The following is a 27315-nucleotide window of genomic DNA, read 5'->3' on the forward strand; positions in this document are numbered from 1 at the left end:
CTTATAAACCCTATAGGTACTCAAACCAAAATAAAACTCAAACAGCTTAATCCTAAGAAATTGAAAGTCCATAACATTCCCAGTGCCCAGTGCCCAGTGCCCAGTTCCCAGGTGCGTACAACGAATTTGTCCCAGTATAGTGACGCCCACGGTAACATTGGATGGCTTTATAGACCTCACACGTCGAGAATATAGATGTCAATAGCGTTGTTTGTATACAGGGTGTGACAATGTGGCTTATGGCTTAAATGGCTTTTATGGCTTAACTAACATGCTTTTGTTTTTTGTTTTTAAAGACGTAGTTTCTAGGGTTATCGATAAGGAATGTGAGTTAGCTTGATTTATTAAATAAAATTAGAAAGGGAAAATTGAGCTTCTTAAAAAAATCCTACCAAAGGAGAAACAGTCGGTCGACCTTTCAGTCTGCAATTTGCTGGGTACTCTAAGTACTGTATTTGAATAGCCAATGACAATATGACTTTTTCTAACTGGAAAAAAATGTTCTTTAACTAGGCACAAAAATATTGGACGGATTTGAAAAAAAAAATCAGTCTAAGATAGTCCATTTATCGAGAAAGGCTACAGGCTCTTCTTAACCCAGGACCATCAGTTCGGCAAACCGACTAGTTGAGCATTGCATCAACGGGGTATTTTATTTTATTTTTTAAACGAATAACAAACAGCAGTATATTACACATTAGGCACACCTACCTACTACTCAACACGTTCTCCGCAGATTAACTAATACAAACCATGTTGTGTTACTCCATCATTTTACTATCTGTATGAACCTACCTTGTGTATATACGTTGGTTGGTACTATTAATGCAATAGCAATCAATAAATCATCCTCCGAGCCTTTTCCCAACTATGTTGGGGTCGGCTTCCAGTCTAACCGGATTCAGCTGAGTACCAGTGCTTTACAAGAAGCGACTGCCTATCTGACCTCCTCAACCCAGTTACCCGGGCAACCCGATACCCCTTGGTTAGACTGGTGTCAGACTTACTGGCTTCTGACTACCCGTAACGACTGCCAAGGATGTTCAATGACAGCCGGGACCTACAGTTTAACGTGCCATCCGAAACACAGTCATTGGTGTCTAAGATATACTTAGAAAGTACATACAAACTTAGAAAAGTTGCATTGGTACTTGCCTGACCTGGAATCGAACCCGCGCCCTCATACTCGGGAGGTTGGTTCTTTGCCCACTAGGCCACCATGACTTATCTATTAATATATTTATTAATATATTTATTAATAGCAATCAATAAATACCATGAATAAATTATTTCTATGATGTTCGAGTTTCTATGTGATCTAAATAATACCGGCTTTTGATTTCAAAAGGACAACTTAGGTACTGACATCGAAATCATTATTTTATATGACATGACATGATAAAACATAACAGATGCAACATATGGATATACATTTGCTCTACAAAACTGTTTATACAGTTTACCTAGTTCTTTCTTGCAGCTCTTTTCATCCGCGTCTTGAACAATTTCCTTACGTATTTCTTTACGGATAAAATATAGTGCGGATATAGTGAAAGAATTATTCAATTAGCTCCAGTAGTGTTACAATATCATTTTTTTTTGCAATTTGAATCTTATACCAATACAAAACACGCTGTATATAAAAACAATAAAAACAGCCGCACCGTGCGCCCGCCCACGCATGTATTCGCAACAAACACACAAGTTTACAACGAACATTATTTAATTTTACATTCACACACTCACTTACATATAGATACGTTACATATAGAATTAATCTTGACATACTAATGTACCTACCTATTATTAATGTGACGAATTCTGAGATCCATTCTCTCTATATTTGTTACTCTTTCACGTAAAACATACTGAAGGGATTTTGATGAAAACTACTTATTATCTATGTGCGGTTGAAAGGGTGAGAATCATCAAATATGTATTATTTATGAATAAGTCATGGTCTTATTGGTTAAAGCAGCTGACTCTCAAATGCCAGTCAACATGTTCGATTCTAAAACAGACACATTCTCTTATTATTTACTAATCCTAATTCTTCCACTTGACTCACCGTATTTGTTGCTGAAAACCGCAGCTAAATCTGTTCAGCAGTTTTTGAGTATTTCGCGAAAAAATACGCCAACAGACTTTATCTAATAACATGTATTGATATAGCGATTAAATCACCCGTTAACATCTATCTAGTTAAAAAAACTAAAATACGAGTTCAAAATGCAAATAAATACTAGCTTGTAATAACGCAATGAAAGATAGTCTAGCAATTATAATTACTTTACCTGTGAGGCAAACCGATCCGTATACTGTAGCTAGTATGCTGAGATAACGTTAATAAATAGGTATTTAAAACATGTAAGATATAGTCAATTTGTTAAGTTGGAAATGGTAAGCTTAAATGGATGAAAAAAGGTGGGTTCTGTATGTATAGGAAATATTTTTTTTTGCAATTTGGATAAATGTGTAATATTTGTTTCAAAATAGGTTAAATAAAATAAAAACAAAAAGCCGTTTTTCTTTGTCAAAATTGGCAAGATCTTATTTAAGAGAAATCAGTTCTTTTACACCGTAAATAGTTTGGCAGATTTTTGTTTTGTAAATTATTTCAATCATGTATGCTTGAATCTATTTGCAAATTCTTTGAATTCATACAAATTACTCAAAAAATAAAGGCCATATACCTACCAATTTAAAAGCACAAAAGTAACCAAATTAGTACAGATGTGAAAATACAAAGATTATTTCCACTTTCGACGTTTTCAACATCAACCTACGGAACTCCAAAAAATATCTCCCAGATCATTTATCTCTTAGACTTTTATTAATAGCAGTATTATCCATTATCCGTCAGTTTTAAACTTATCAACGAGAAACCGTGTAATTTTCATACGAAAAAACTCTAACCAATTTGTCAATGGTAGCTAAGTAGGCTAGGCTGACAATATTTTTTGCCTTGACTCTTAAAAAGTAATTTAAAAAAAGTTAATTGGAACAGTCTATGGTCCGGTGAATTCTTGATTTTTGATGGTTTGAAAAATGTTAGAGATTGATCGATTATGTAAGATTTATTTTAGTTTTTTTGGCTATGGCTTGTAATAAGACTGAGTATGCGCATAAGTAACATTATTGCTACTTGTAGAAGAAGAATTTAATTGTAATGAAAGTCTCGTAATGGGCGTGTTTCGGAGGGGACTATAAACTGTAGGTCCCGGCTGTCATTGAACATCTTTGGCAGTCGTTACGGGTAGTCAGAAGCCAGTACGTCTGACACCAGTCTTGACAAGGGGTATTGGATTGCTCGGGTAACTGGGTTGTAGGTCGCTGCTTGTAAAACGTTGGGACTCAACTGCATCCAGTTAGACTGGAAGCCGACCCCAACATTATGTAGTTAGGAAAAGACCAGGCAAATGACGATGGGTTTAATTTTGTTTGCACTTTTTTAACACTCATTCAAAATCTTCTCACTTTCAAAGACAAACCAGAGACAACATTTTCACCTTTTCTTTGTCATCTAACTGTCAACATGTAACTGTCAAATTGACGTTGACACTTCGGGCCCATGAACACTAATTTGTCAGTAAGTGATCGCTAATTATTGTCGAGTGGGTGGCTTCTCTGTCTGCAGTCATTTGTTCTACATAAAACATCTCGGAACATATCTGAGAGCATAAATATGTCGGTCCTGTCATTAGTTTCGAGCTAAGAGGTGAGGCTATATTTGGATGCTGGGTTGCCAGGTTGGGGAATTAGTTTAGTAGGTTTTTTTTTTGGTATATTTAACAGTGGATAATGTTGACTATAAGGAGATAGTAGATGATTGTTCTTGATTGAATTGTGTAATTAGAGTTGGCAATACTATTTTTTTTTCTTACAAGACAATTATTACCTTGTACCTGTTGCTGTATATTCGGATTTAAAATGATAATCAGTAAAAAAACACCTTTATTTATATGATGATAAATTGAGCAAAAAAACCTCCCTAACATTAGCATAATTTATATCTTTTCTCCATCAGACACTGGCAACACTATATTTTCAACGGCAGCATGACAGCACCAGTGTCACACACACAAATATGATTTATAACGCGGCAACACCAGATATAAATATACTCGTATAGGTACTACACACAGTGTTACGCGAAGCTATAGCCAAGCTTTTCCCTACAAAACTGAGTTATTGTCGCTTGCAAATGTCAATTCTACATTCGCAATAAAATTGCGGAATTATATTTGATAACCTTTGGTAGTTTTTAGGGACGTCCGTAAAACCGAGGAATCACGAGGAACAGTAAGTCAGGAGGAACAGTAAGTCTAACATCAGTCTAATCAAGGGGTATTTGGTTGCCCGGGTTACTGGGATGAGGAGATCAGATAGGGCAGTCGCTCCTTGTAAAGCACTGGTACTCAGCTACATCCGGTTAGACTGGAAGCCGACCCCAACATAGTAGGGAAAAAGGCTCGGAGGATGAGTAAAACCGAGGAATTTTAATCTCAAAATAATTTTATAAGCAAGATTAAATACTTACAGTAAAAAGATCAGCTACTTCTTACAGTTTTTCTTCATACGATCCTATGAAAGTCCCTTGCCTATCTTCAAACATAAAGAATTCTTACAGACTCTTTTACAAGGTATTTGAAAAGGCTTCAAAGGATTCAGGCTTTAAAGGTGGCCATTTTATGAACATTTTACTGCCTTTCTTTCGTTTCCTTTATGAGCTAAGTATCCATAAGAGCTAACTATCCATTTAACATTTATTTCTATATAAATGATTTAACGAGCCTTTTTCCGTCAACTAAAGCCATAAGCCAAAGCTATACTATATAGCTTTCATCTTCACCTGGACAATTTCCTAAAGATATAAAAATGTTTTAAACCAATAAAATTTAATACGCTAGCCCACACACATAGCGATTGAGGATTTTAAAAATAATATCTTCGATGCGCCGGCGCCGTTTTTTAATAGTTCTTAAATAGATCACAATTGACTAAGATATGGCTTTAGACGTGTGCCATATTGTTCTATAAGAAGAATAGGAGTTAGTATTAATATTGTTAAAGGTGTTATTTGTTTGTTTGTTTTATCTCCGGAACTGCTGGTCTGTTTTTGATGGTTCTTTTATTGATATACTTATCTGAAGCTATGTACATTGATCCCGAGAGTTTTTAACTTTACTAACTTTTTCCTGCTGTTTCACTTGCAACCTTTCATACCATCTTACTGAAACTGGTTGTCAGACTTTCTGGCTTCTGACTGTATCCTTAACAATGATTACCTCGTCAAGACAAGCTGGTCACCCATCCTAATTGAGAACCGAAGGAAGTTGGTTAAAAAAATCTGTATCCTATCTCCTCAACCCAGTTACCCTGCAATCCAATACCCCTTGGTTAGACTGGTGTCAGACTTACTGGCTTCTGATTACCCGTAACGACTGCCAAGGATGTTCAATGACAGCTGAGACCTACAGTTTAACGTGCCATCCGAAACACAGTCATTGGTGTCCAAGATATACTTAGAAAGTACATAGAACTAAAATCCTATAATAATCATAGAAACACCATAGTCAAAAAACCATTAAAAACTAACTATTAATGCCGTTACGCATTGTGTTCACGAAATGCGCGCCGTCAAAGTAACCCGCCATATTGAAAAAAAATGACAGATGTCAAAATAGTATTTAGTCTATGATGGATTAGAAAGATAGTAGTAATGGTACGAAGGTGTGAGCTACTAGACCTTTTTTCCTTTAAGTATAGATATTATGAGCCATTAGGATGACTGATATATTAGGAATTTTCTTTGAAATGGATTGGTTGTTTTTTTTTTTACTTTGAGTCGTTTGATTCGGAATGGTTATGGTTATTTTGTAGCTTGTTGTCGGAATAGGTTGTGTCCTATTTACAGCCTGACTTGTTAGAGAAAACAGCAAATTTTTAGTCGGCTAATTATAAAATCAGTATGGAGATGAATGGTAGTCCAGATTACAACGATTAGGTGTCCGGCCGATATCATGTAGATCCGACTGAGTTTTAGGGAACCATCGAACTAAGTATCGGCTAAAAAGTACCTATAACTTACAAACATAACCCTTTTTGGCAGTTGGGTAAAAAGTATAGGTATATTGCTCCAGGTCCAATCTATTTTGATTTTAGTAAAATGTTTATTTTGCAATTTGCATAGATCAATCGCATTTTGCAATCATGCATAACCGAATTAAGGGTGATCCAAAAACTTGTGTTTAAACTTAAATTATTTATTGCCTTTTTTAAAGTTTGCTAATTCAATACCTAAACTAAAAATAAATTAAAACCTTGTCACCTAATTCTTCTATATTAAAAGGACATCAGGCTGACCGTCAACATATCCAACGCCCCGCAAAATCTTAATGTTGCCATCAAAATATTAAGCAATGTCAATCCGTTTGTAACACTATATGGCAACTTTAGACCACACGGAAGAAAAAAAGTCGAATAAAAAATCTATGTGACTATTAATTTTCATCAAAATAAGTTTGGGTTTATCCATCATTCTACCTTTTGGAGTGCACACTGCAAACTTTTAGTGGGCCGATAGTTTGGGCTCATAAATCAGTATGAAGATGAATGGTAGTACGCACGTTACAAAGATCAGGTATCTAGCCGGTATCAGACCGACTGAAAACTTTGACAGGAATGAAGTTTGTCTTTAAATATTTTTTTTTGATAACCATCGGGACAGTCAGTCCAGCCTGACACCAGTCTTACCAAGGGGTATTGTGTTGCCCGGGTAACTGGGTAGAAAAGCTCAGATAGGCTGTCGCTCCTTGTAAAACACTGGTATTCAGCTGCATCCGATAGACTAGATTGGGAGCCGACCCCAACATAGTTGGGAAAAGGCTCGGGAGATGATGATGAACCATCGGGGCAACTGTCGGTCGACTATTTAGTGTGCAGTCTGCGTGTGATTTTAATTTAAGACTAGGATATGTTTGGCTAGTGTGAAGAGGCTATATTTTATAAGTTCGAGTTACAGGATAGGTACACCCGTAGGAGAGAATAGTTTTATATTCGTGTAAAATTAGTTTTTATATGTATTAAAGTCGTTGTATTTATATAAGTACATTTAATGAGGATTTTTTTCGCATTATGCGTGTGAAGTGTTGTTTTATATTTTTAATATTTATTTATTTTAATAATTGACGCACGCAATATATTTTTGGAAGGCCTAATCATGCCACTCCATTCTGGCTTAAGTGTTGATTTAATATTTATTTATTTTTCTAGTTGATTCAATATTTTTTGGAAGGCCTCTCTCTCCTAATCATTTTAATTTAGAAAAAAACTACAATCTATAATATTTTGAAAACCCTAATAAAAATAAAAACAGGACATACCTACGTACTTAAAGTTACCATAACACATAATATTATAAAAAAATTACCTATTGAACTTTTTTTTACAAAAATTCAAAAAAACCTCTAGGTGCTAAATCCCACTCTTATAAAATAAACTAATTGTCAATATATCTGTTGACTGTACAGTGTCCGGTAACTTGAGCTTCTAAAAATTAAGTCATCACTCACAGAACGGTCGCGGACGTTTTTTTGTAAATGCCACGACGAATGGTGTTATGTCACATATGGAAATCAATGAATTTTTAGATTATTTTAATATACACTAATATTAAGAGTTTTTTTTTGTTTGTAAAACTCCGATACTATTGAACTGATTTAAATAATTCTTTCACTGTTAGGAAGCTTCATTCTTCGCGACTGCCCGTAACTCTAACTAGGTAGATAAAATATACCTAAGCTGTGGTTACTTGAGAAGAGTGTAGCTTACCAACAGTGAATGAATTTTTCAATCGGTTCAATAGTTTTGGATCATCCCTCTAGGGCACAAAGGAACAAAAAAAAAATCCTCTTGGTTGTATTAGTGCAAAAATATAGACTATAAATGGCAAGGTTTTTTTAAGAGAATTTGTAAGTGCTAAGAAATCCTCGAAAAAATAAAAACCAAGGAATTAATGGTTGGTGATATCAATCTCTTGTAAACTTTCTTCTGTAAACGAGTTTTAATTTGAAGCATATTTCTATATTTTTGCAAAAACTATCACAATTTTACTTACTCCAAAAACCTAGCATAAAACCATCCAAACTTCTTTTATAATCCTTATTTTGACAGCAAACTCTTCATTGAGAAAAAAACAAGTGTTAGAGCGAGACGCAGCTATACTCGTAAAAGAGACAGAGCTACTCAACTCTTTGGGTGGCACAGTGACTCACGCGCAGATAGCGAAAGGGGGATTAAAATGACGGTTTTTTTGTTCTTATATTGAATCACGTGTCATACTTTTAGTGGCCAAGTGGGTAGGTTAAGAAAAACTTCGTAAATTGTTAGGTTAAGCCAGTTTTGGAAATGATGGGTGGGTGTTAAGTGTGTTTTTTTGTTTTTTTTTTGTTGTTATTTGTCTAGGATTTTGATGACTCTATTAGGAGGGTGTTGATTTTGTGTAGAAGAAGCTCGTGGCGATCATAAGGTTAAGCAACGTTTAGCGCGGTCAGACAATGGATGGGTGATCATCTTGTCATGACGAGTTCCTCCGTATTTTAGAAGGCTTGTTTAATTAGTGGACTTAACAATATAGACATCCATCCATGTACCCACTGCACCAAGTTTTGCTTAACCTTAACATTGATCCTGACCGGCTGTTACTAACTGTGAATTCCTATAAGCAATACTTATATCCCTTGGGAATAAAAAAATTACATAATGTACATGGAGCTTTTTACTAAAAGCCATCATGTTCCTTCTTAAGCTGTTTACGTACCAGGGCCGCAGTAACTCGAGCGAATCATCCCAAAGCCCATTTATATGGAGCTAACATCAATATTTAATCTCTACTCGCAAAACCACGGATAGATTACAGAAATCCACCGTAAACCACGATCTCCTAAGTATGAATAATTGCGTAAAACGACAATATAATCTAATCCTTAAGAAATCCCTAGTTTATAGCAGTTATAAAAATTTAACTAACAACAGATGTCAACATACTAAATGGCTGAACCATTATTGTTACAATTTCCTGTTTCCAATTTTTATTATTTTGTAAATCCTCCCTGTGATAATTCTGGCACGTTTTCAAAATAACTTTGCGAGTAAAAATTGGAATTTTAAAGTAAGGGACCAAAACCTGGGGATGGTGGTAGAATAACTAGGTACCTATTTTATGAACGTTGTTAAATATACCGAATAAGTTTCATCATCTCCCCCGAGCCTTTTCCCAACTGTTTTAGGGTCGGCTTCCAGTCTAACCGGATGCAGCTAGGAACGACTGCCTATCTGACCTCCTCAACCCAGTTTTTTTTTTTTTTAACGACGTCAAAAATCGTCAAATGACCCCTTCCGCTGTGGGTTAGCAGCGGAGAGGGAGTGTCAGACTCTTACTGACTAAAAACCGTCGTGTTCCGTCATAGGCCTTTTATGTACCAGGGCCGCGGTATCTCTTTCGAACAACCCGCAGCCCCGGCAGGCCTTGGCCCTGCTGGGCCCCGCTGGGGAACAGCCGGGACCTACAGTATAACGTACCATCCGAAACACAGTCATTGGTGTCTAAGATATACTTAGAAAGTACATACAAACTTAGACCAGTTGCATTGGTACTTGCCTGACCCACACACACGTACTTGAGAGGTTGGTTCTTTACCCACTAGGCCACGAAGGGATGACCTAAGGTTTTAATGACCAGTATCTTTAACATATATATGATGCATAAACTTGGTTTAGCCAGAGGCAATATTACAAATACTAAAAGAATGTCTGATGGTAGTCGGCTAATTGTGATTCGTTTCGCCGTGGACTAAAATTTGATGATTCAATCTTGCGATTGGAGTTCTGTAGTGTGATTTGAAAACGATATTTTAAAAGACAAATTGGTAACAGTATAGTAGAAATATATTAATGTAACCACTACTAGCATCAAATAGCTTTGTGAATTAAACTTTGATAATAAATGTTTAGTGTATTTAAAACGCCACTGTGTCTATTATTTAAAAAAAACTGACATAAAAAAGTTTCGAGGATGGTTTTAGAGTTTTTTGGTGAGATCCCGGCTGTCATTGAACATTTTTGGCAGTAGTTACGGGAAGACAGAAGCCAGAAAGTGTGACAATCAGTCTTCGAAAAGGGTATCGGGTTGCCCGTGTAGCCTTGAAGAGCCAGATAGGCAGTCGCTCTATATGGCATTCTGTAAAATTGGAAGCCGACCGCAACATAGTTGGGAAAAGGCTAGACAGATGATGATTAAGAAATTTATTCCATATTGTAATTGGTCTTGATTGTGAAGTAAAGTATATTTCTTACACAATAATTTAGTGTGAAGGTAATTAATATTATGTAGAGGTTCACGGTCTAATAGCCGACTCGCGCATGACCGTTTTTTGTTGTTTTAGACCGTAGCTAATAAACGCGATTTTAATACAGCTATTATTTCGTCATGATGTTTAATTCGCTAAATTGCTTATAGATATGTTTGTCTGTCCGGCCTTTTGTTAATTTGTTTAAATAATACCTATTTGATCTCGTCAACGGCATTTAAAAATACCTTACAAGTTTTTTCATGCGTTTCTACTCGCGTCTTGTTCAATTTACAATTGGATAAAAAGGCCTATTATATTACCTACCACATCCAGTGCTATCTTTGTGCTAAATTCTATCCAAATCGCATCAGTCGTTTGTCCATGAGAACATAATACTGAAAAACAACATTTTATTATGTACCTATTGTTAATAAGCTTAGAAATCGCAATCAATCAATCAATCAAAACATTTATTTGTGAATAAGAACAGATCTTAAGTATATAAAAAGTATTACTCGCAAGTCGCAGCACTAAGTATAGCCTATTTTATAGTATTTTTCCACTTTTGAAATTAAAAATGAAAACTACAATATCAGCCTGTTGCCTTTCTTATAAAATCTATACTAATATTATAAAGCTGAAGAGTTTGTTTGTTTGTTTGAACGCGCTAATATCAGGAACTACTGGTCCGATTTAAAAATTTTTTTCAGTGTTAGTTAGCCCATTTATCGAGGAAGGCTATAGGCTACTTTTTATCCCGGTACGGGAAGTAGTTCCCACGGGATGCGGGTGAAACCGCTGGCAGAAGCTAGTTAAGAATATTTTCAAAGAGAAAGTTAATGTACGGAACCAATACGCTCAACGTTGCAACTCGATCTTCACCGTTTTTTGTTGCAAAACTTCCCACATTAGCAATAAGATTTTAATTGAATAATTAAAGAAGAATCTTTTGTTGCTTTTATAGCCACTATTTTATTGGGAACTTTTTCCTTGTTGTGAGAACTAGTAATTTCACGTGGTTTTACTTGTAGGTAGGTATATCTTATTAAGAATTATGGGCTTTATATAAAACTACAGACCATCTTTTAATCAAAAATCTTGTATTCCCACCCCAACATTTATTAACTGACTATTATGTAAAAATCCGTATTTATATTGAAAAATTTAAATTTCACAATTCCCAATTTCACCAACTCTTGCCCGGTCATTGACCCTGCGCACACGCATGGTCGTCCAAAAGGCCAAAAAGGTCACAATTGTCTTAGGCCCTAAGGTTAAATAGTGGCAGGTTACCAACCTAAGCACAAAACATGCAGACAGACAAAAAAACGACGGAAGACAACTCAATTAGTTCTCACTGTGGTACGAATAGATAACTTATTATCATACAAAACTACACCTTTACACTGTTACAATAAAGTCCAAAATCTAATCACATTAAAAATCCAAGAATAAAATCCATCAAAAACTGATACAGTACAAAATAAGTCTTATTAAGTTTTAGATAAAGTGCAATTTTCTTTGCGCGAATTCGTACAAAGAAGGAGCAGTGATGTGTTATGCAAATTTGTGGCTTATTTACATAGTGATAAAGTGTGTTTTCGCTTGTAACGGTGTAAGTACGCAGGCAGTCGAGCTTGAAATGTTTTGGTGACATGAGCAAACGGTGCGCACTGAGAAAGGTATGGAGACGGATTTGATATTAAAAATATTCAATTATTTAAGTTAAGGTTTTTTTGTTGCCATTTCAGTTCTGGCTTAAATTAAACTGTAGTTCTGAAGGGTTTTTGTTTAGTAAACACATTTAAAAAACTATAATTTTTAAAGCCCCATAAAACCCCATCTTATATATTTTTGTTTTAAAAAAAATTTCTTGTGTACACGCGAAGTTACACCCATATCCCCGGGGAGCTTCTCACATTACCCAGATAAAAAATAGCCTATCTCCAGTGTACCACCTATCTCTGTGCAAAATTTAATCTCAATTGGTTTACCCGTTTGCTCTATACACATTAATAAGTGTTACATACCTTATCTACAATATGCAGGTTACAAATATAAAAGATAGGCAAGAAAAAAAAAAACCGGCCAAGTGCGAGTCGGACTCGTGCACGAAGGGTTCCGTAAATTACAGTTAAATCAACCTATCTCAAAAACTATAAGAGATACTTTGATCAAACCAAAAATCGTTGAAAGAGTTAATTAGCATGCATCACCTCTATTTTTTTTAGAATTTTATACCCCGTAGTTATAAAAATAGAGGGGGGGGGACATACTTTTTACGACTTTGAGAGCTGATATCTCAAAAACCGTTCACTTTAAGAAAAATGTTTTTTAGAAAACTTTATATCATTTTAAAAGACCTTTCCATTGATACCCCACACGGGTATGTACATCGAAAAAAAAAATTTCATCCCTCAGTTTCATGTATGGGGGGCCCCACCCCCAATTCTTTTTTTTACTATTTAGTGTCATATTTTTGTAGCGGTTCATACAACACATATTCCCATCAAATTTCATCACTGTAGTACTTATAGTTTCCGAGTAAATCGGCTGTGACAGACGGACAGACGGACAGACGGACAGACGGACATGACGAAACTATAAGGGTTCCGTTTTTGCCATTTTGGCTACGGAACCCTAAAAATGAACACAATATCGCTAAACTTTTTAATGTATTTTTTTTAATACACATATATTTTTTAATTTAATATATAAAATATATGTAATAAATAAATTAACTTTTTAAGAATAAAAATTTATAATGGCGTCCTCGGCCGATTTCGGAATAAAATTTTATAACAATTGCGACTCCACAGTTTTTGATCGGTGGGTGGCAGACCACCCATAGTGGTACTTTCCCGTGTGTTTGTATGGCTCAAATTAGGCGATACCATTCTCAGTTCCTAATTCCGGCTACGCAAGCCTGTTGGAACGGGGTAAGCAGGACTTTAGGTCTTTCAAAGAAGTCATTCTTGAAGCTGAGTTTTAGCTACTCTAATAATATAAAGAAGACAAAAAATAAATTTTTGTTTGTAATGGATAAACTCAAAAACTACTGGACTGATTTTAAAAATTCTTTCGTCATTAGAAAGCTACGTTATCTGCGAGTAATATAGGCTATATTTTATGCGGGTACGGTCAGTAGTTTCGACGGGACGCGGGTGAAACCGAAAAACGGCTAGTATATTATATTATAGGTATGGGTTTACTCGCGTTTTGAGAGAACTACTGTCGGTACAATACTACTGTACGTACGGATAAAAGTAATCTGTCCTATAGATACGGTCCATATTTGTGCCAAATTTCATCCAAATCGGTCCAGTCGTTTCGGCGTAAAGGGGTATTAAAATAACAAAATCACTTGCGCATTTGTATCATAACTGCCTCACACAGTTTGCCTTGAGAAGTCACTATCCGTATATCCAGCTATCATTTGAACATCTTTGGCAGTCGTTACGGGTAGTCAGAAGCCAGTAAATCTGACAACCAGTCTTACCAAGGGGTCTCAGAGAGAGAATGTCAGATTAGCAATACCTCCATGTGGCATGATAGAAGACTGGAAGTCAGTCACGACATATTTGGGAACAGGCTAGGCAGATGATTTCTGTATTACTAAGATATCAAGGACGCGAATAAAACCAGAGCAATTAATTATAGGTTTACAAATAGTTGATTTCAATTGAAAGTTATTATTCCATTCTAAATATACTCCGTGGTTTAAAAATAGGTGTTGCGGACTCATTCCTTGAAATACTGTGTGGTCCATATAATATATTAATAGAACGGTTTTCTTACTAAATAGTGTAGCTTGTTCCCCTGACTTCGCTTGCGTGATACTTAATCCTTCGGAAGTGAGATTGTGTGTGGGTAAATTGACTTTGCAATTGTGAGAGTCATTTGTGGTTAGGATACTTCGAAATTACTTAGAAAAGTTTTATTTTTTAATGTATTTACCTAGGTATTAATAACAATCAAATAAAAACTAAGTCATCATCATTATCTGCGTAGCTTTTTCCCAACTATGTTTGGGTCGGCTTCCAGTCTAACCGGATGTAGCTGAGTACCAGTGCTTTACGAGGACCGACTGCCTATCTGAACTCCTCAACCCAGTTGTGCGTGCAACCCTATACCTCTTGGTTAAACTGGGTGTCAGACTTTCTGGCTTCTGACTACCCGTAACGACTGCCAAAGATGTTCAAATGAGTTTTATGATCTATCGACTTAGCCATAAGCTTCTTTTAAAATAACAATTAGCTACTTATTCACCATAATTCAAGCAAAACACAAAATTACACTAATTAAACAATAAAAATCTTTTATTACATCTTAGGGTGAAAGCCGCAGTTGTCGACCGTACAAAATTAAAACACAAATTAAGTAATTCAGGTGCTCGAACGATCTCGATAAAATACCTCCTGGTTATAATTGTTTAATTCACGAAAATTTTGTATCGGTACACGGAGTGAGGAAAGAGCGGAGATGCCATAATCCAGGTAGGTCACGCCTTCTTCTAGGTCAAATTGATACGATGGGTATGAACAAAACGATCATTTACGAGTGAACTAACAAGGGGTTTCTTTGCGTCATCTGTCAACGATTTTTGTAATACAGGATAAACCTACCACAGACACGAGTCTCTATGTTTAATGAAACTTGTACTACCATATTCTTGTACTTGATGATGAGAAATAAATAAAATGATTGATTGATTGATTGATTTTTGGTATTACAAAAAAAAAAAAAACGGGTCCAAAGAAGGCGTGTAAAGGTGAAGAGAGTAACGTTCCTCGTCCCCTGCTCACCCGTATTTTGTCGCGCTACTTTCTTAGGAGATTTTCCGTTATGTCACCTCCGCTAGTAATTTTGTTCTCCATGGTCCGGTATGACAAAAATGAGGTTTTATGTTTGCCGACATGGTCGATAATTGGCTGGTTTACCTCACTGTTCAATAAAAGGGTATAAATTAATTGTTCAGAGAGAATGTATGATTAAAATTGTATTTAGATTGTTAAGTAGCGGGTTCGAAGTTGGTTGTGACTTTTTCCTAAGTTTTTATTTAAGCTAGATTGTTTTTTAAAAGTTTATGAAGCTGTGTATTTTACTGTTTTGTACTTTTATATCACGCTAATATTATAAATGTGAAAGTTTGGATGTGTTAATGTTTGTTACACTTTAAGGCAAAAAATACTGAACGCATTTTAATGAACCTTGACAGCACTACAGCTTATACATCAAGATATTTACCAACATTTCTAAATAAAACTTTCCTGCTTTCCTTTAACCCCTCAAAACCTTTTAAAATTCCCATAATTAACCGTAAAGGAAATAAATAAAATTATTAATTGTGCATTGAAAATAAAAACCATCATGGCGGCTTGATGAAGCTATTAACGTCATTAACTTAAATTTATGCTCAAACTCGAGTTATAAAATTTGCATACAAGTCTTCATGTGTGAGTGTGTGAAAATACTGTATGATAGGATGGTTAGCCGGCCGGGGCTGCGGGATTGTTCGCGCGAGTTACCGCGGCGCTGGTACATAAAGGGCTTAAGAAGGAACATGATGGGTTTTAGTCAGAGTCTGACACTCCCTCACGCAGCACGCACAGGGGGAAGGGGTCATTTGATGATTTCACATAAAAAAGATGGTATGCAAACATTTTGTATGAGTTTTTGATAGATATATGCCTAGCAACTATTGGGGTCGGTTTCCAGTCTAACCCGATGCAGCTGAGTACCAGTGTGCCACAAGGAGCGACTGCCTGTCTGACCTCATCGACCCATTGCAAGGCAACCTCTTGGTAAGATTGGGTGTCAGACTTTCTGGCTTGTTTTGTTGTTAACTGTTTGCCTGTACTTTGGTGAAATATAGCCTATGTTACTCGAGAAGTCTGTAGCTTTCCAATATTTTAAGAATTTTTCTAATCGGTTTAGTACTTTCGAAATCTTTAGGATACAAACAAGTGTTTCCTGTTTATTATATTTGTATCTAGATTAGTAATGTTTTCAATCGTGTTCGTTTCGTTGCCCATCCTAGGCGTCTGTATGTCACATAAAAATTAAACCGAAATTCATCAAAATCAGCATATTACGGCTATTAACCGTACTTAATTAAAATTATACAGTTTATGCTTAAATTCCTCAACAAAGCACTCAATTGGTCGCATACTTGAAATACTTCAATAATTAATATGTACTAGGAATATTTTTAAATAGTTAATTTCGTATATTTTAAATAAATTAACATTTTATACAGTTTTTTATTATTTCAAAACTCGTTTTTTTTCGTAAATAAAATAATTAAGTAGACAAGTTTTATAGTTTCTATATTCTCAAAACTATTGCAAATTCCTTCCAATATTTAGAAAATCATTTCAAGTATTTATCATGACTGGATTCTCTCCTTTTTCCATCCATATCGAATTTCATCCTTACCGGTACTTTCCAGTGGTTCCTGAGATTAGCGCTTACAAGCAAACACACTCTTGATCTTCGTAATATTAGTATAGATTTTTCACACTTTCAATCAGAACCTTAACTAAGTAAAACGCCTTTACAGCTATAAATATCAAAATCAAAATGTTTTTATTTCAAATAGGCTTTTGCAGGCTCCTATGAAACGTCACACCATTTGCACGGTTCCAAAAAGTTGATCTCATGTAGAAGAGCCGGCAAGAAACTCCACAGACACTCTTCATCATCATCCTCCGAGCCTTTTTCCCAACTATGTTGGGGTCGGCTTCCAGTCTAACCGGATTCAGCTGAGTACCAGTGTTTTACAAGGAGCGACTACCTATCTAACCTCCTCAACCCAGTTACCCGGGCAACCCGATACCCCTTGGTTAGACTGGTGTCAGACTTACTGGCTTCTGACTACCCGTAACGACTGCCAAGGATGTTCAATGACAGCCGGGACCTACAGTTTAACGTGCCATCCGAAACACAGTCATTGGTGTCTAAGATATAGGTACTTGGAAAGTACCTAATCAACATAGCAAAAATATCCTTACACTCATAAACATAAAGTCGAAATTTCCCAATCAGACCTTGGATTAAGTTATAAAAGCTACTTTTATCAAAATAAAAATACAGTGGGCACTCATTTATTGTTGAAAACGTCTTAATTATCAAACTTCGTTGGTGGCAACTTGAGACCCACTAGGGGTCCCGAATATGGGTTCCGTAGACGTCTTTGAACTTATTTTTAGCTGATTACTGTTAAAATGTGGGTTCAATAGTTTAACTGTATGTAGGCATGTATGAACAGTTTTGTAATAGGCGTGATGACAGGGTCAAAAATATATTAATTAGTGATTTTAACTAGTCCGCATTTTAGATTGGCAAAAAATATTGGACAGGTATTTTTTTTTCAAGGGGTGTTGGGTTGCCCGTGTAACTGGGTTGAGGAGGTCAGATAGGGCAGTCGTTCCTTGTAAAGCACTGGTACTCAGCTACATCCGGTTAGACTGGAAGCCGACCCCAATATAGTTGGGAAAAAGGCTACGAGGATGATGATTGGTAAACTATTTTTATTTTAACAAAACAATAACCGTCTTACCACAAAAACTTTTAAACGTCAGTTTATGCCTTGTCTAAAAAAATGTCAAATTATGACGTTGACATACGGTTCATTTTGCAGCCAAAATTTTATTAGACAAGTGTAAAACAGGGGTTAAAGTTTTTGTAGTAAGGCCATAAATATTTACTAAGATATAACGCAACAAAGATTGAGAGTGGGGGCTCGTGACGTCACGTTTATGTAAACTTAGTACTTAGAAGTTACGTGACACAAAATTCAAGCGTGTTGTATCTTCGTTGTTATTTGTTTGTGAGAGGATAGAAAAAATTCGTATCCATTATTTTAGGGTTATCTATTAGACAGAAGACAAACTAATTACTTTTTTTTTTCATTTTGCATGCCTATTGGTCCTTGTATTTCTGCTAATACTAAAATGTATTTTCTTCGTAACGAAAAAGGCTGAACCAATTCATGAAATTTTATCCAGACATAACCTGAATTCTGAATAATTCACTTTTTTATGTTAAGATATTATAACACATTTCTTAATTAAAGTACATTTTATTCATATCGTCTTATTATTCAATCTTTTATCCAAGCGAACCCGCAAAACAGAACAAGTTAACTCCAAACTAAAGCCCACATCAAAACCGGCGCTATGTCCCAATAAACTAAAAACTAAAAAAAAACAAACAAACCCGTTACTATATAAAACAGTGAATGTCTTAATTAGCTGTCCACATGGGTGGTCGATGACGTCACGTCCGTTGCTTAATCAGTCAATATAACGACTAATATAGCTTGAACTGATGATACAATAAATAGCTTGGTTTATAAAATGTAAACTGGGTATATAAATATGGCATTTTTTTTTTAAATTAGAAGAACTATAGTTTGTAATATTATGAAGGTGAAGAGTGTGTTTGTTTGAGCGCGAAAATCTCAGGAACGGCTGGTACGATTTTAAAAATTCTTTTAGTGTTAGATAGTCCATTTATCGAGGATGTTATAGGTTAATTTTTATCTGGGTGAGTGAAGTAGCTGCCACGAGACATGTGTGAATCTGCTGATGTGAGCTAGTCTGAAGGTATTTGAAAAATATTTGATTGCAAATACGAATGTAGTATATTTACCTAATTGTTTTGAAAAAATATATGGAGTTACCTGGGTAACTGTGTTGAGGAGGTCAGACAGGCAGTCGCTCCTTGTGGCACACTGTGTGCTCCGTGTGGCGTACTCAGCTGCATCCAGTTAGACTGGAAGCCGACATAGTTGGGAAAAGGTTAGGCAGATGACTTTTTTATGTGACATCATCAAATGACGGCTCCCGCTGTGGGTGCACCGTGAGGGAGTATCAGACTCTTACTGACTAAAACCCCACCATGTTCCTTCTCAAGCCCTTCATGTACCAGCGCCGCGGTAACTCGCGCGAACAATACCGCAGCCCCGGCAGATAACTTTAATACTATTAAAAACGAGAGTTCAACTTATATTGGTGGGTTTTAAAAGCCATACTTTAACTAAAGCAGCTGATTTATTAATTATCTATACTCAAGTTTGATAGCTAATAAAGTTTTACAATAATGATCATTATAAAACTGATGACTTTGACTTTTGATTGCAATTATCTGAATGAAATGTTGGCGAAATTATGTTAATGAAAGAGTGAATTTAGTTTTTAGTCTGTGGTAACTAATTAACTGATTGTTACTATGATATTATACCTAGACCTTTCTCATGAATCATTCTATCTTTTGGTGAAAATCTCATGAATATCCGTTAAGTAGTTTTTGAGTTCTGAACGAAGATAATTTCGGAAAAATCTTGATTTGAATTTTCGTTAATAGTATTTTGTTTTTGTTTTACTATTTGTAAACTGTTAAATATATATGTCACTAAATATAATGTATCCCATATATTTTAACTGAAAAATAAAAGATTAATTTTTAAGTTCGTTTTCTTCATCATTATCATCGGCCTTTGTATCGTCCCACTGCTGGGCTGCGGCCTCCTCTCACATGGAGAAGGATTGAGCGTTAATCAGCACGCGTGCTCAATGCGGGTTGGTGATTTCAGACTTTACAGTCCAGGTTTCTTTTAGATGTATTTTCAGTACCTAATATAAGTATTTTTTATTACGTGTGTTCTTAATGATATTTTTTCTGTTTTGTTACAGGACGAAGTAAGTACGGGTCGCGCTCACGAGAATCACGTGAGATAACTCCATTTATTTGTTATTTATTTATCAAATATAATAAGTATACTATTTATTTATAATAAAAAAATAAATAAAATATCTTAATTTTTTTTTCATAAATATAATATTTGGCACAGAAAGTATAAACGATAAAATAGTGACAATTCTTTTTGTGCGATTTTATTCTTTGTTTTTATCCAATAGAAATACTAAAAATAAAAACAAAATGTCAAAAAAAACTTCAATTTCTACATATAAAAATAAATGTATAAATAGTAATCATGTGACTATCAAAAAATAATTGCAAAAGATATATTTTGAAAAGAAAGGCTATTGATATAATAAATTAGATATTTCTTATTTATTACCTACTATAATAAAACATTTGTTGAAAGTTCTAAAAAATAATAAAATAAGATGATGGCTTTATTATAAAAAAAGCGTGGTTTAGTTGTTATTCAACTTTCTATAACTAGATTGAATTGGAAACGGTCAAGAGCGAACTACAAAATTATATGAAAGTTCAGAATGTTGTTTTTAGTATTGGAAAAATTTACAAATATAAGAAAAGTCTTTCATTTCTTTACTTTTTAGGGTTCCGTACCTCAAAAGGAAAAAACTAAACCTCTATAGGATCACTTTGTTGTCCGTATGAGAGTCTGTCAAGACCCTTTATTTTCTCTAATAATACACAGTAAATATTATTCGTCTGTTGTACATCAATACAAATTAAATAAGCAAATTACTTCATCATTTCAAAACTCAAAATACAAATTCCTAGAACCTTAATTTGACTGTCACAAAATAACATTTTCAAAAAAAAAAAACATCGATTTTCCTCATCACAATAGTCAAAGAGCACACTACAAACTTTTAGTCGGCCGATAGTTTGTTTGGGCTCATAAATCAGTATGAAGATAAATGGTAGTAAGCACATTACAAAGATCAGGTATTTGTCCGGTATCAGACCGACTTAAAACTCTGATCGAATTCACGAACTTCTAAAAAAGAAAGAAATATTAGTTTTGACCCTGATTTTTTACCCTTCTTCAATGAATGATTGGACTGTTCACCAACAGTCGGCCGACTTTTTAGTCTACTCACAGTGTGCCCGTAGTCAAAGTTGTAAAAAAATTACGAAAAAAAGTCCTAACTTCGTGACGCAGTTAAATAATGAAATAAAATTGATTAGTTACGGTTAAATTGACTATACGTGGTCTTATTCAGTTTTTAGTTAAATTGTAAAAACTATTATTGTTGATATTGGATGTTGATTTGATTATTAAATGTGCAATCTTTGTAGCAAAAACGTGCATTGTGTACTAGCCGTTTTCGCCGGTCTCACCCGCGTCCCGTGGAAACTACTGCCCGTACCGGGATAAAATATAGCCTATGTTACTCGGGAAGAGTTTAGCTTTCCAACAGTGAAAGAATTTTTTAAATTGGTTCTAGAGTTTTGGAGCCTTTATGGTACAAACAAAATATTTTTTGCTCTTTATTATATTAGTATAGAAATCACAATCATTTAATATTATGTTAATTTAAAGGAAAAAAAATATCAACCAAATGATCAAAGTTGAAACATGACCTTATTTTGAATGATTTTGTGACATTATATTTCTGAAAAATAAATAATAACATAATATTACTAAGCATATTTTAATGTGTTTTATGATTTATTGAAGAAATAATTTCAATCCAAGCATTCATCATCTTTCACTAAATATTTATTATACCAATAAATATATTTAGTGAAAAGTGATGTAATGTGCTAAATGAGTCATTTTTCAGAATATAATAATAACACAGCGCATGTATTAAATGTGTTTGTGCTAAACTGTGTGGCAATCAACAACAAACCAGAATTAGTTTTCTTGCCAAGTAGCTTTGCTTGTCCGAAGTTAGCTACTAGTGACGTCGCGATAATCAAAATGTATAAACAAAACACTACTGCGCATGAGCGAGGCGTCAAGTGGCTAACTTCGGAGACGCAAAGTTAGGTGACGGGAACTATAAAATATAAATGTTTTGTTTAGTTTTCATGAAATAAGAAATGATTTTTAATTGATGACGGTTGACTCATGGTTAGTTGTTGATAGATAAGATTTCACAAATTTGTTTTTTTTTTTTGCTGTAACTAACTTTACGAATTACTAGTACATCTCAGATTACGTAACAAATATAAAAGCCCTTTTACCGTCAATAAACACAAACCGTCTTACCACAAAAACTTTTTAACGTCAGTTTAAGACTTGTCTAAAAAAATGTCAAATTATGACGTTGACATATGGTTCATTTTGGAGCCACATTTTTTTTAGACAAGTGTAAAACAGTGGTTAAAGTTTTTGTAGTAAGACCGAAAGTGTTGCAGAATACGTACAAAGCACAATGATTCTAGCTTAAAGCGTTTTCACACTAGCGGATTTTCTTCCCGGTTTTTATACGATCGAATCGTAAAGACAGTGCCGGTTATGTATCGTTCGTAAAAAAACCGTGCAGAAAATCCGTTTTTGCTAAAGCGTTGTTACAATAATCTGAGATGTGCAAATAACCATAAACTTAGAATTAAGACCTTCCAGAGTAACCCAGGCTTCATCATCATCACCAATCCCGTCAGGCGGTCGGTGAAATATTTTGACCAATTTTAACATTTAGTACTTCGCTCGTTTGAGCTCGAAACTGAATTGGTTAAGATATTGCATCGCCCGCTTGGCTTGGGGAAGACAACGAGGAAGCTACGAGGGTTTCATCATCATCATCGGCTTATACTGCTCCTGGTTTGGGCTGTTGGCATGATGGCATGACCAATTTTGTTGAAGAGGTAGCTTTAAGCGCTGCAAATATCAATTGACTGAACGCAGTTGAAATTAAGAAAATCCAAATCGTTCTTTGAAGCAAAATTTTGTTAATAGAGACTCCATGTAAATAGATTTGATTTTGACCCACTCTTAAAGTAAGAACACATTACAAACTTTTAGTCGGCCGACAGTTTGTTCGGGCTCATAATTTAGTATGAAACTTAATGGTGGTCAACACATGACAATTGATTGAATTCACGATCACCTTCAAAAACTCTAGAAGCCTTCTATTCAACTCCATACTGATATTTGAGCTCGATCAAATTATCGGCCGACTAAAAGTTTGCAGTGTATTGGAGATCTCGGGACTCTATAATAGTTTGTCATGTCTGTATTTGTGCTAAATGATTGTGTTAATATGTTTGTTTGTACATAACTGCATCCTGCTTTAATTGTTTGTGTGTTTGTCACTGCTAATATGTGTTGTTTTGTGTTTGTGCTTGTATGTTTTTATGTTTGGTATGTTTTATTTTTATTGTTAAATAAGGTCATGTTTCAACTTTACTATCTTTGATTCCAAAATTAGTTTCAAGTGATATACGTATAGATACTTGCATCATATTTTTTTTCTCTTTTTTATTTTTGAATAATCACTATAAGTCTGCGACAGTGATACGCTTTATTTCACGAAATCTAGTGAGTCATTCTTGTGTCTGTTTTAATATAGGTACATGCACATTGTCTTTGTATGCATAAGCTTGAGACTTCTCAGCAGTAGCTGAATTGATGAAGCGTACAAAACCAATGTACATATACCCACTAGTATTACTCACCCTCTTTCATTATGTAAAACATCTTACTAGTCCAATATGTTTACCATCCCATATTCTTCTCATCATAAGATAATTATTTCCTAATATTTAGGGTCTAGATATTCGTCCTCCATTATAGTATGTTTCTGACCAGGTCCTCGAACGCGAAGGCCCAAGAAACCCCCTGGAGACAACACGGTGCCTGACGAGAAGAGACCACGAACTGCTTTCTCTGGACCTCAGCTTGCGAGGTTAAAGGTATGAACGATTCACATTACCATAATTATGCTGCCCGTAGGTCTCACCCATTGATGTCCAAAAGAACGATACTATTTATTTGTTATTTTAGAGGTCCTAAAGAACTATTCTATTGCCTCATCAATTTTTGGCTAACTTGCATTTAGTTAAGTCAACATGGGTATCCCTTTTAACTGTTTCCACACAGGGAAGACTTTGATACCATATCTTAGCAAAGTTAAAATTTTGTTTTGAATACCATGTTCATAACTGCTGGTCCCAGATGACTGAATGCCAGTATTTCACATAAAGCGACTGCCTATTTGACCCCCTCAACCCAGATACCTCAGCACACAATACCCTATTTCAAGACTGGTTGTTAAAATTTCTGTAACAGCACCAACTCTTAAAGAGTACACGACACCCCATATTACGACAGGCTGTAAAACCTTCTTGACCTAGCGTAACAAGACTCCTTCCTTAACAATACAAAACACAAAAATCCTAAAACCCCAAATTTGTCCACAGCACGAATTCGCAGAGAACCGCTACCTAACCGAAAGAAGACGTCAAAGCCTGGCCGCAGAGCTAGGCCTAGCTGAAGCCCAAATCAAGATCTGGTTCCAGAACAAACGGGCCAAAATTAAGAAGGCTTCTGGTCAGAGGAACCCCTTGGCACTACAGCTGATGGCCCAGGGTCTGTATAACCACTCCACAGTTCCTCTGACGAAAGAGGAAGAAGAATTGGAGATGAAAGCCAGGGAGAGGGAACAGCAGTTGAATAGAGTGTAGATTGGTTTTTGGGTTGGGTCTTGATGAGTTCGATTTTTGAGTATAATCATCGGCACGAATCTTGAGCGCTGACCTTCACCTGCGCAGAAGTGATTTATTGGGTCCCTTTTGTGGTATGAAGTGAGGCGCGGGGGCGGGGTAAAGCGGTGATTGGCTCGCAGTGCATCGCGTCATAGCCGTCACTCGGGATTGGTTCTTTGCAAATAAATCACTTTTGCGCAGGTGAAGGTCAGCGCTCAAAATTCGTGCCGATGATTATAGATGGTCCTTCTTTTGTGTGATTGGATTTAGTTGGTAACTCCTCACACCCCGATTGACAATAGCCTGAAATGATATGACTTTTGATGTCAAGTGTCTAAGGAAATAGGTCCTGCTCCTAGCTTAAAAGTAGCCCATCTCCGTGACAATTTTCATCGCAATGAGTTTAGCTGTTTTATGTTGACAGCGTTAAAACAATTTTAAATGTGATTGGATTTTATGAAAAGTGATCAATAAAAAATGGTAAAACACCTATGTAAAAATTTTGATGATGTTAAAAGCATTTTAAATGGAGTTACAAAGGATGACACTGTATTACGCTTATATTTTTTATTTTTAATTGAGAGATCTTAGTTACAGCCGTTGATTAGGAGAAAAAACTTGCAATAACTCCTAATTACCAATTAAAATAAGATTTTCTTTAATTACAAGTAGTAAAATGTTCGTCATCCTTGTAATTTCTATGTCAATGCCTTAAGAAGATATTATATAATAACTGCAATAGTTCCCCATACCATAAAATATTAATTATTATGATTTTAATAACTGGTATCATTCCAGCAATAATTATATTATACATGGCATGTCTGAATAAACTTTTCTAGCTTCCGCCAGCGGCTTCGTCCGTGTAGAGTTCGGTTAAAGTCCGCGATAAAAACTATCCTTTGTTCTTTCTCAAGGTCAACTCTATCTCTGTACCAGATTTAATTAAAATCAGTTCAGTGGTTTAGACGTGAAAGCGTAACAGACAGACAGACAGAGTTACTTTCGCATTTATAATATTAGTAGAGATGTCTGAGAAAACACTGACATCCCTTTCACACTAGCGGATTTCCCGCTCAGTTTTTCCACACGGCTACTTTTGGTTTGCTCCGGCAATATATACTTTTATATGAAGTCTGAGTGAAAATAAGATGGAAAAATGTTGATGCTTTTTATTGTACAAACTTGTATGCACCGATATGTTCCGCAGAAAAAAAAAATGAAGGTCTGTGTGAAATTGGTATCTTGTGGACCTACCATAAAAGCAATAACAAACAATTTACAACTACCGATACAAACCAAACGATGATATCCGAAAAAGCGCAAGTATTTTGCCGCACGCAGAAAAACGTAGCGTCTTTGCGGCGAGTGTAAGACTACTGAACGAATTTCATAAGCAGTTGTACATACAAATTGAGAAAGGTTTCACTGTTTAATTTTTATCCATACAAACTCTGGGTGCATTGTAGTTATCGGCACGAAGCTCTGACCTACATCTGCCCAGAAGTGATTTATTAGCAAAGAACCAATCCCGAGTGACGGCTATGACGCGATGCACTGCGGGCCAATCACCGCTTTACCCCACCCCCGCGGCTCACTTCATACCACAAAAGGTACTCAATAAATTACTTCTGCGCAGGTCAGAGCTCAAGATTCGTGCCGATACCTATACTAGTATGTCATCAATAATATAAGTTACATCTCACAAAAGCAGTTAAACCAAACTTGTGTGTGTGAATATACATGCATATTGTCTTTGTATGCGTAAGCTCGGGAGCGCTCCGTATTGGTCGAGTCGCCTACTCACACAGAGACAATGTCCATGTACATTTACACACACTAGTATACCTTATCCGCTTTCGTGAAAACGTCTGTATTTTTATTAAGATCTGACTCATCAAAACTCAACATTAAAAACTACTATTACCTACTAAATAGAGTGTCTCTCTTTGTCAATAGATTAACTGGAAATAATAATTAAACAAATGATTTGAAAAACTAATTTGTAAATGAACCCCTTTTCAGAAAATGTTTTGGTTTGTCCTGTATTGTATATTGACGCGATAATTTTTGATTATTGATTTTTGAAAATTCATATTGCTGCTTTTTAAGTAAGTGGGTACCTAACACTTAAAAATACACGCTGACAGATGACTTGGAAACCTCCTTTTTTGAGCTCGGTAAAAAATGAGTGCTACAGATAAAAAAATACAAAAAAATACTATAGTTCGGCCATTCAGAGAATGCGTTCCTGACACGTCGCGATTGAACTGACGACGTAACTTTGCAATGGCGTTGCAGTTACGATAAAAATATTTTTGCTGGTTGTTTACCGTTTTAACAATTGAGGAGCATTAAAACAACATTATTATATCAATAATCAATGAATGTTATTACGTCGTCAGTTCAATCGCGACGTGTCAGGAACGCATTCTCTGAATGGCCGAACTATATAATGAAAAATTAAATTATGATTTAATTTTTTAAACACTACTTTATTCTCTGATACACATTTTTCATTTTTTTTTTTTGAATAGCATGAGATACTTACGGAATTAATAATTATTAAATAATTTGAAAAACA

General features: G+C 35.4%; 1 protein-coding gene across 2 annotated transcripts in view; it reads left to right on the plus strand.

The window, feature by feature from the left end:
• LOC124643459 (homeobox protein invected-like) overlaps positions 1-24800 on the plus strand; it is a 62305-nt gene extending 37505 nt beyond the window's left edge. Inside the window, exons 4-6 of one of the 2 annotated variants that reach the window (XM_047182449.1) lie at positions 20051-20056; positions 23836-23939; positions 24447-24800. In XM_047182449.1, coding sequence (XP_047038405.1) covers positions 20051-20056; positions 23836-23939; positions 24447-24710 — 374 coding nt within the window. In that variant the 3' untranslated portion in view covers positions 24711-24800. Of the gene's footprint in view, positions 1-20050; positions 20087-23835; positions 23940-24446 lie in introns of both variants that reach the window. The other variant, XM_047182447.1, reaches the window with a different exon arrangement.
• Positions 24801-27315: the final 2515 nt, after the last annotated feature.

Source organism: Helicoverpa zea, chromosome 27 (assembly GCF_022581195.2).
Source record: "Helicoverpa zea isolate HzStark_Cry1AcR chromosome 27, ilHelZeax1.1, whole genome shotgun sequence".
NCBI lineage: Eukaryota > Metazoa > Arthropoda > Insecta > Lepidoptera > Noctuidae > Helicoverpa > Helicoverpa zea.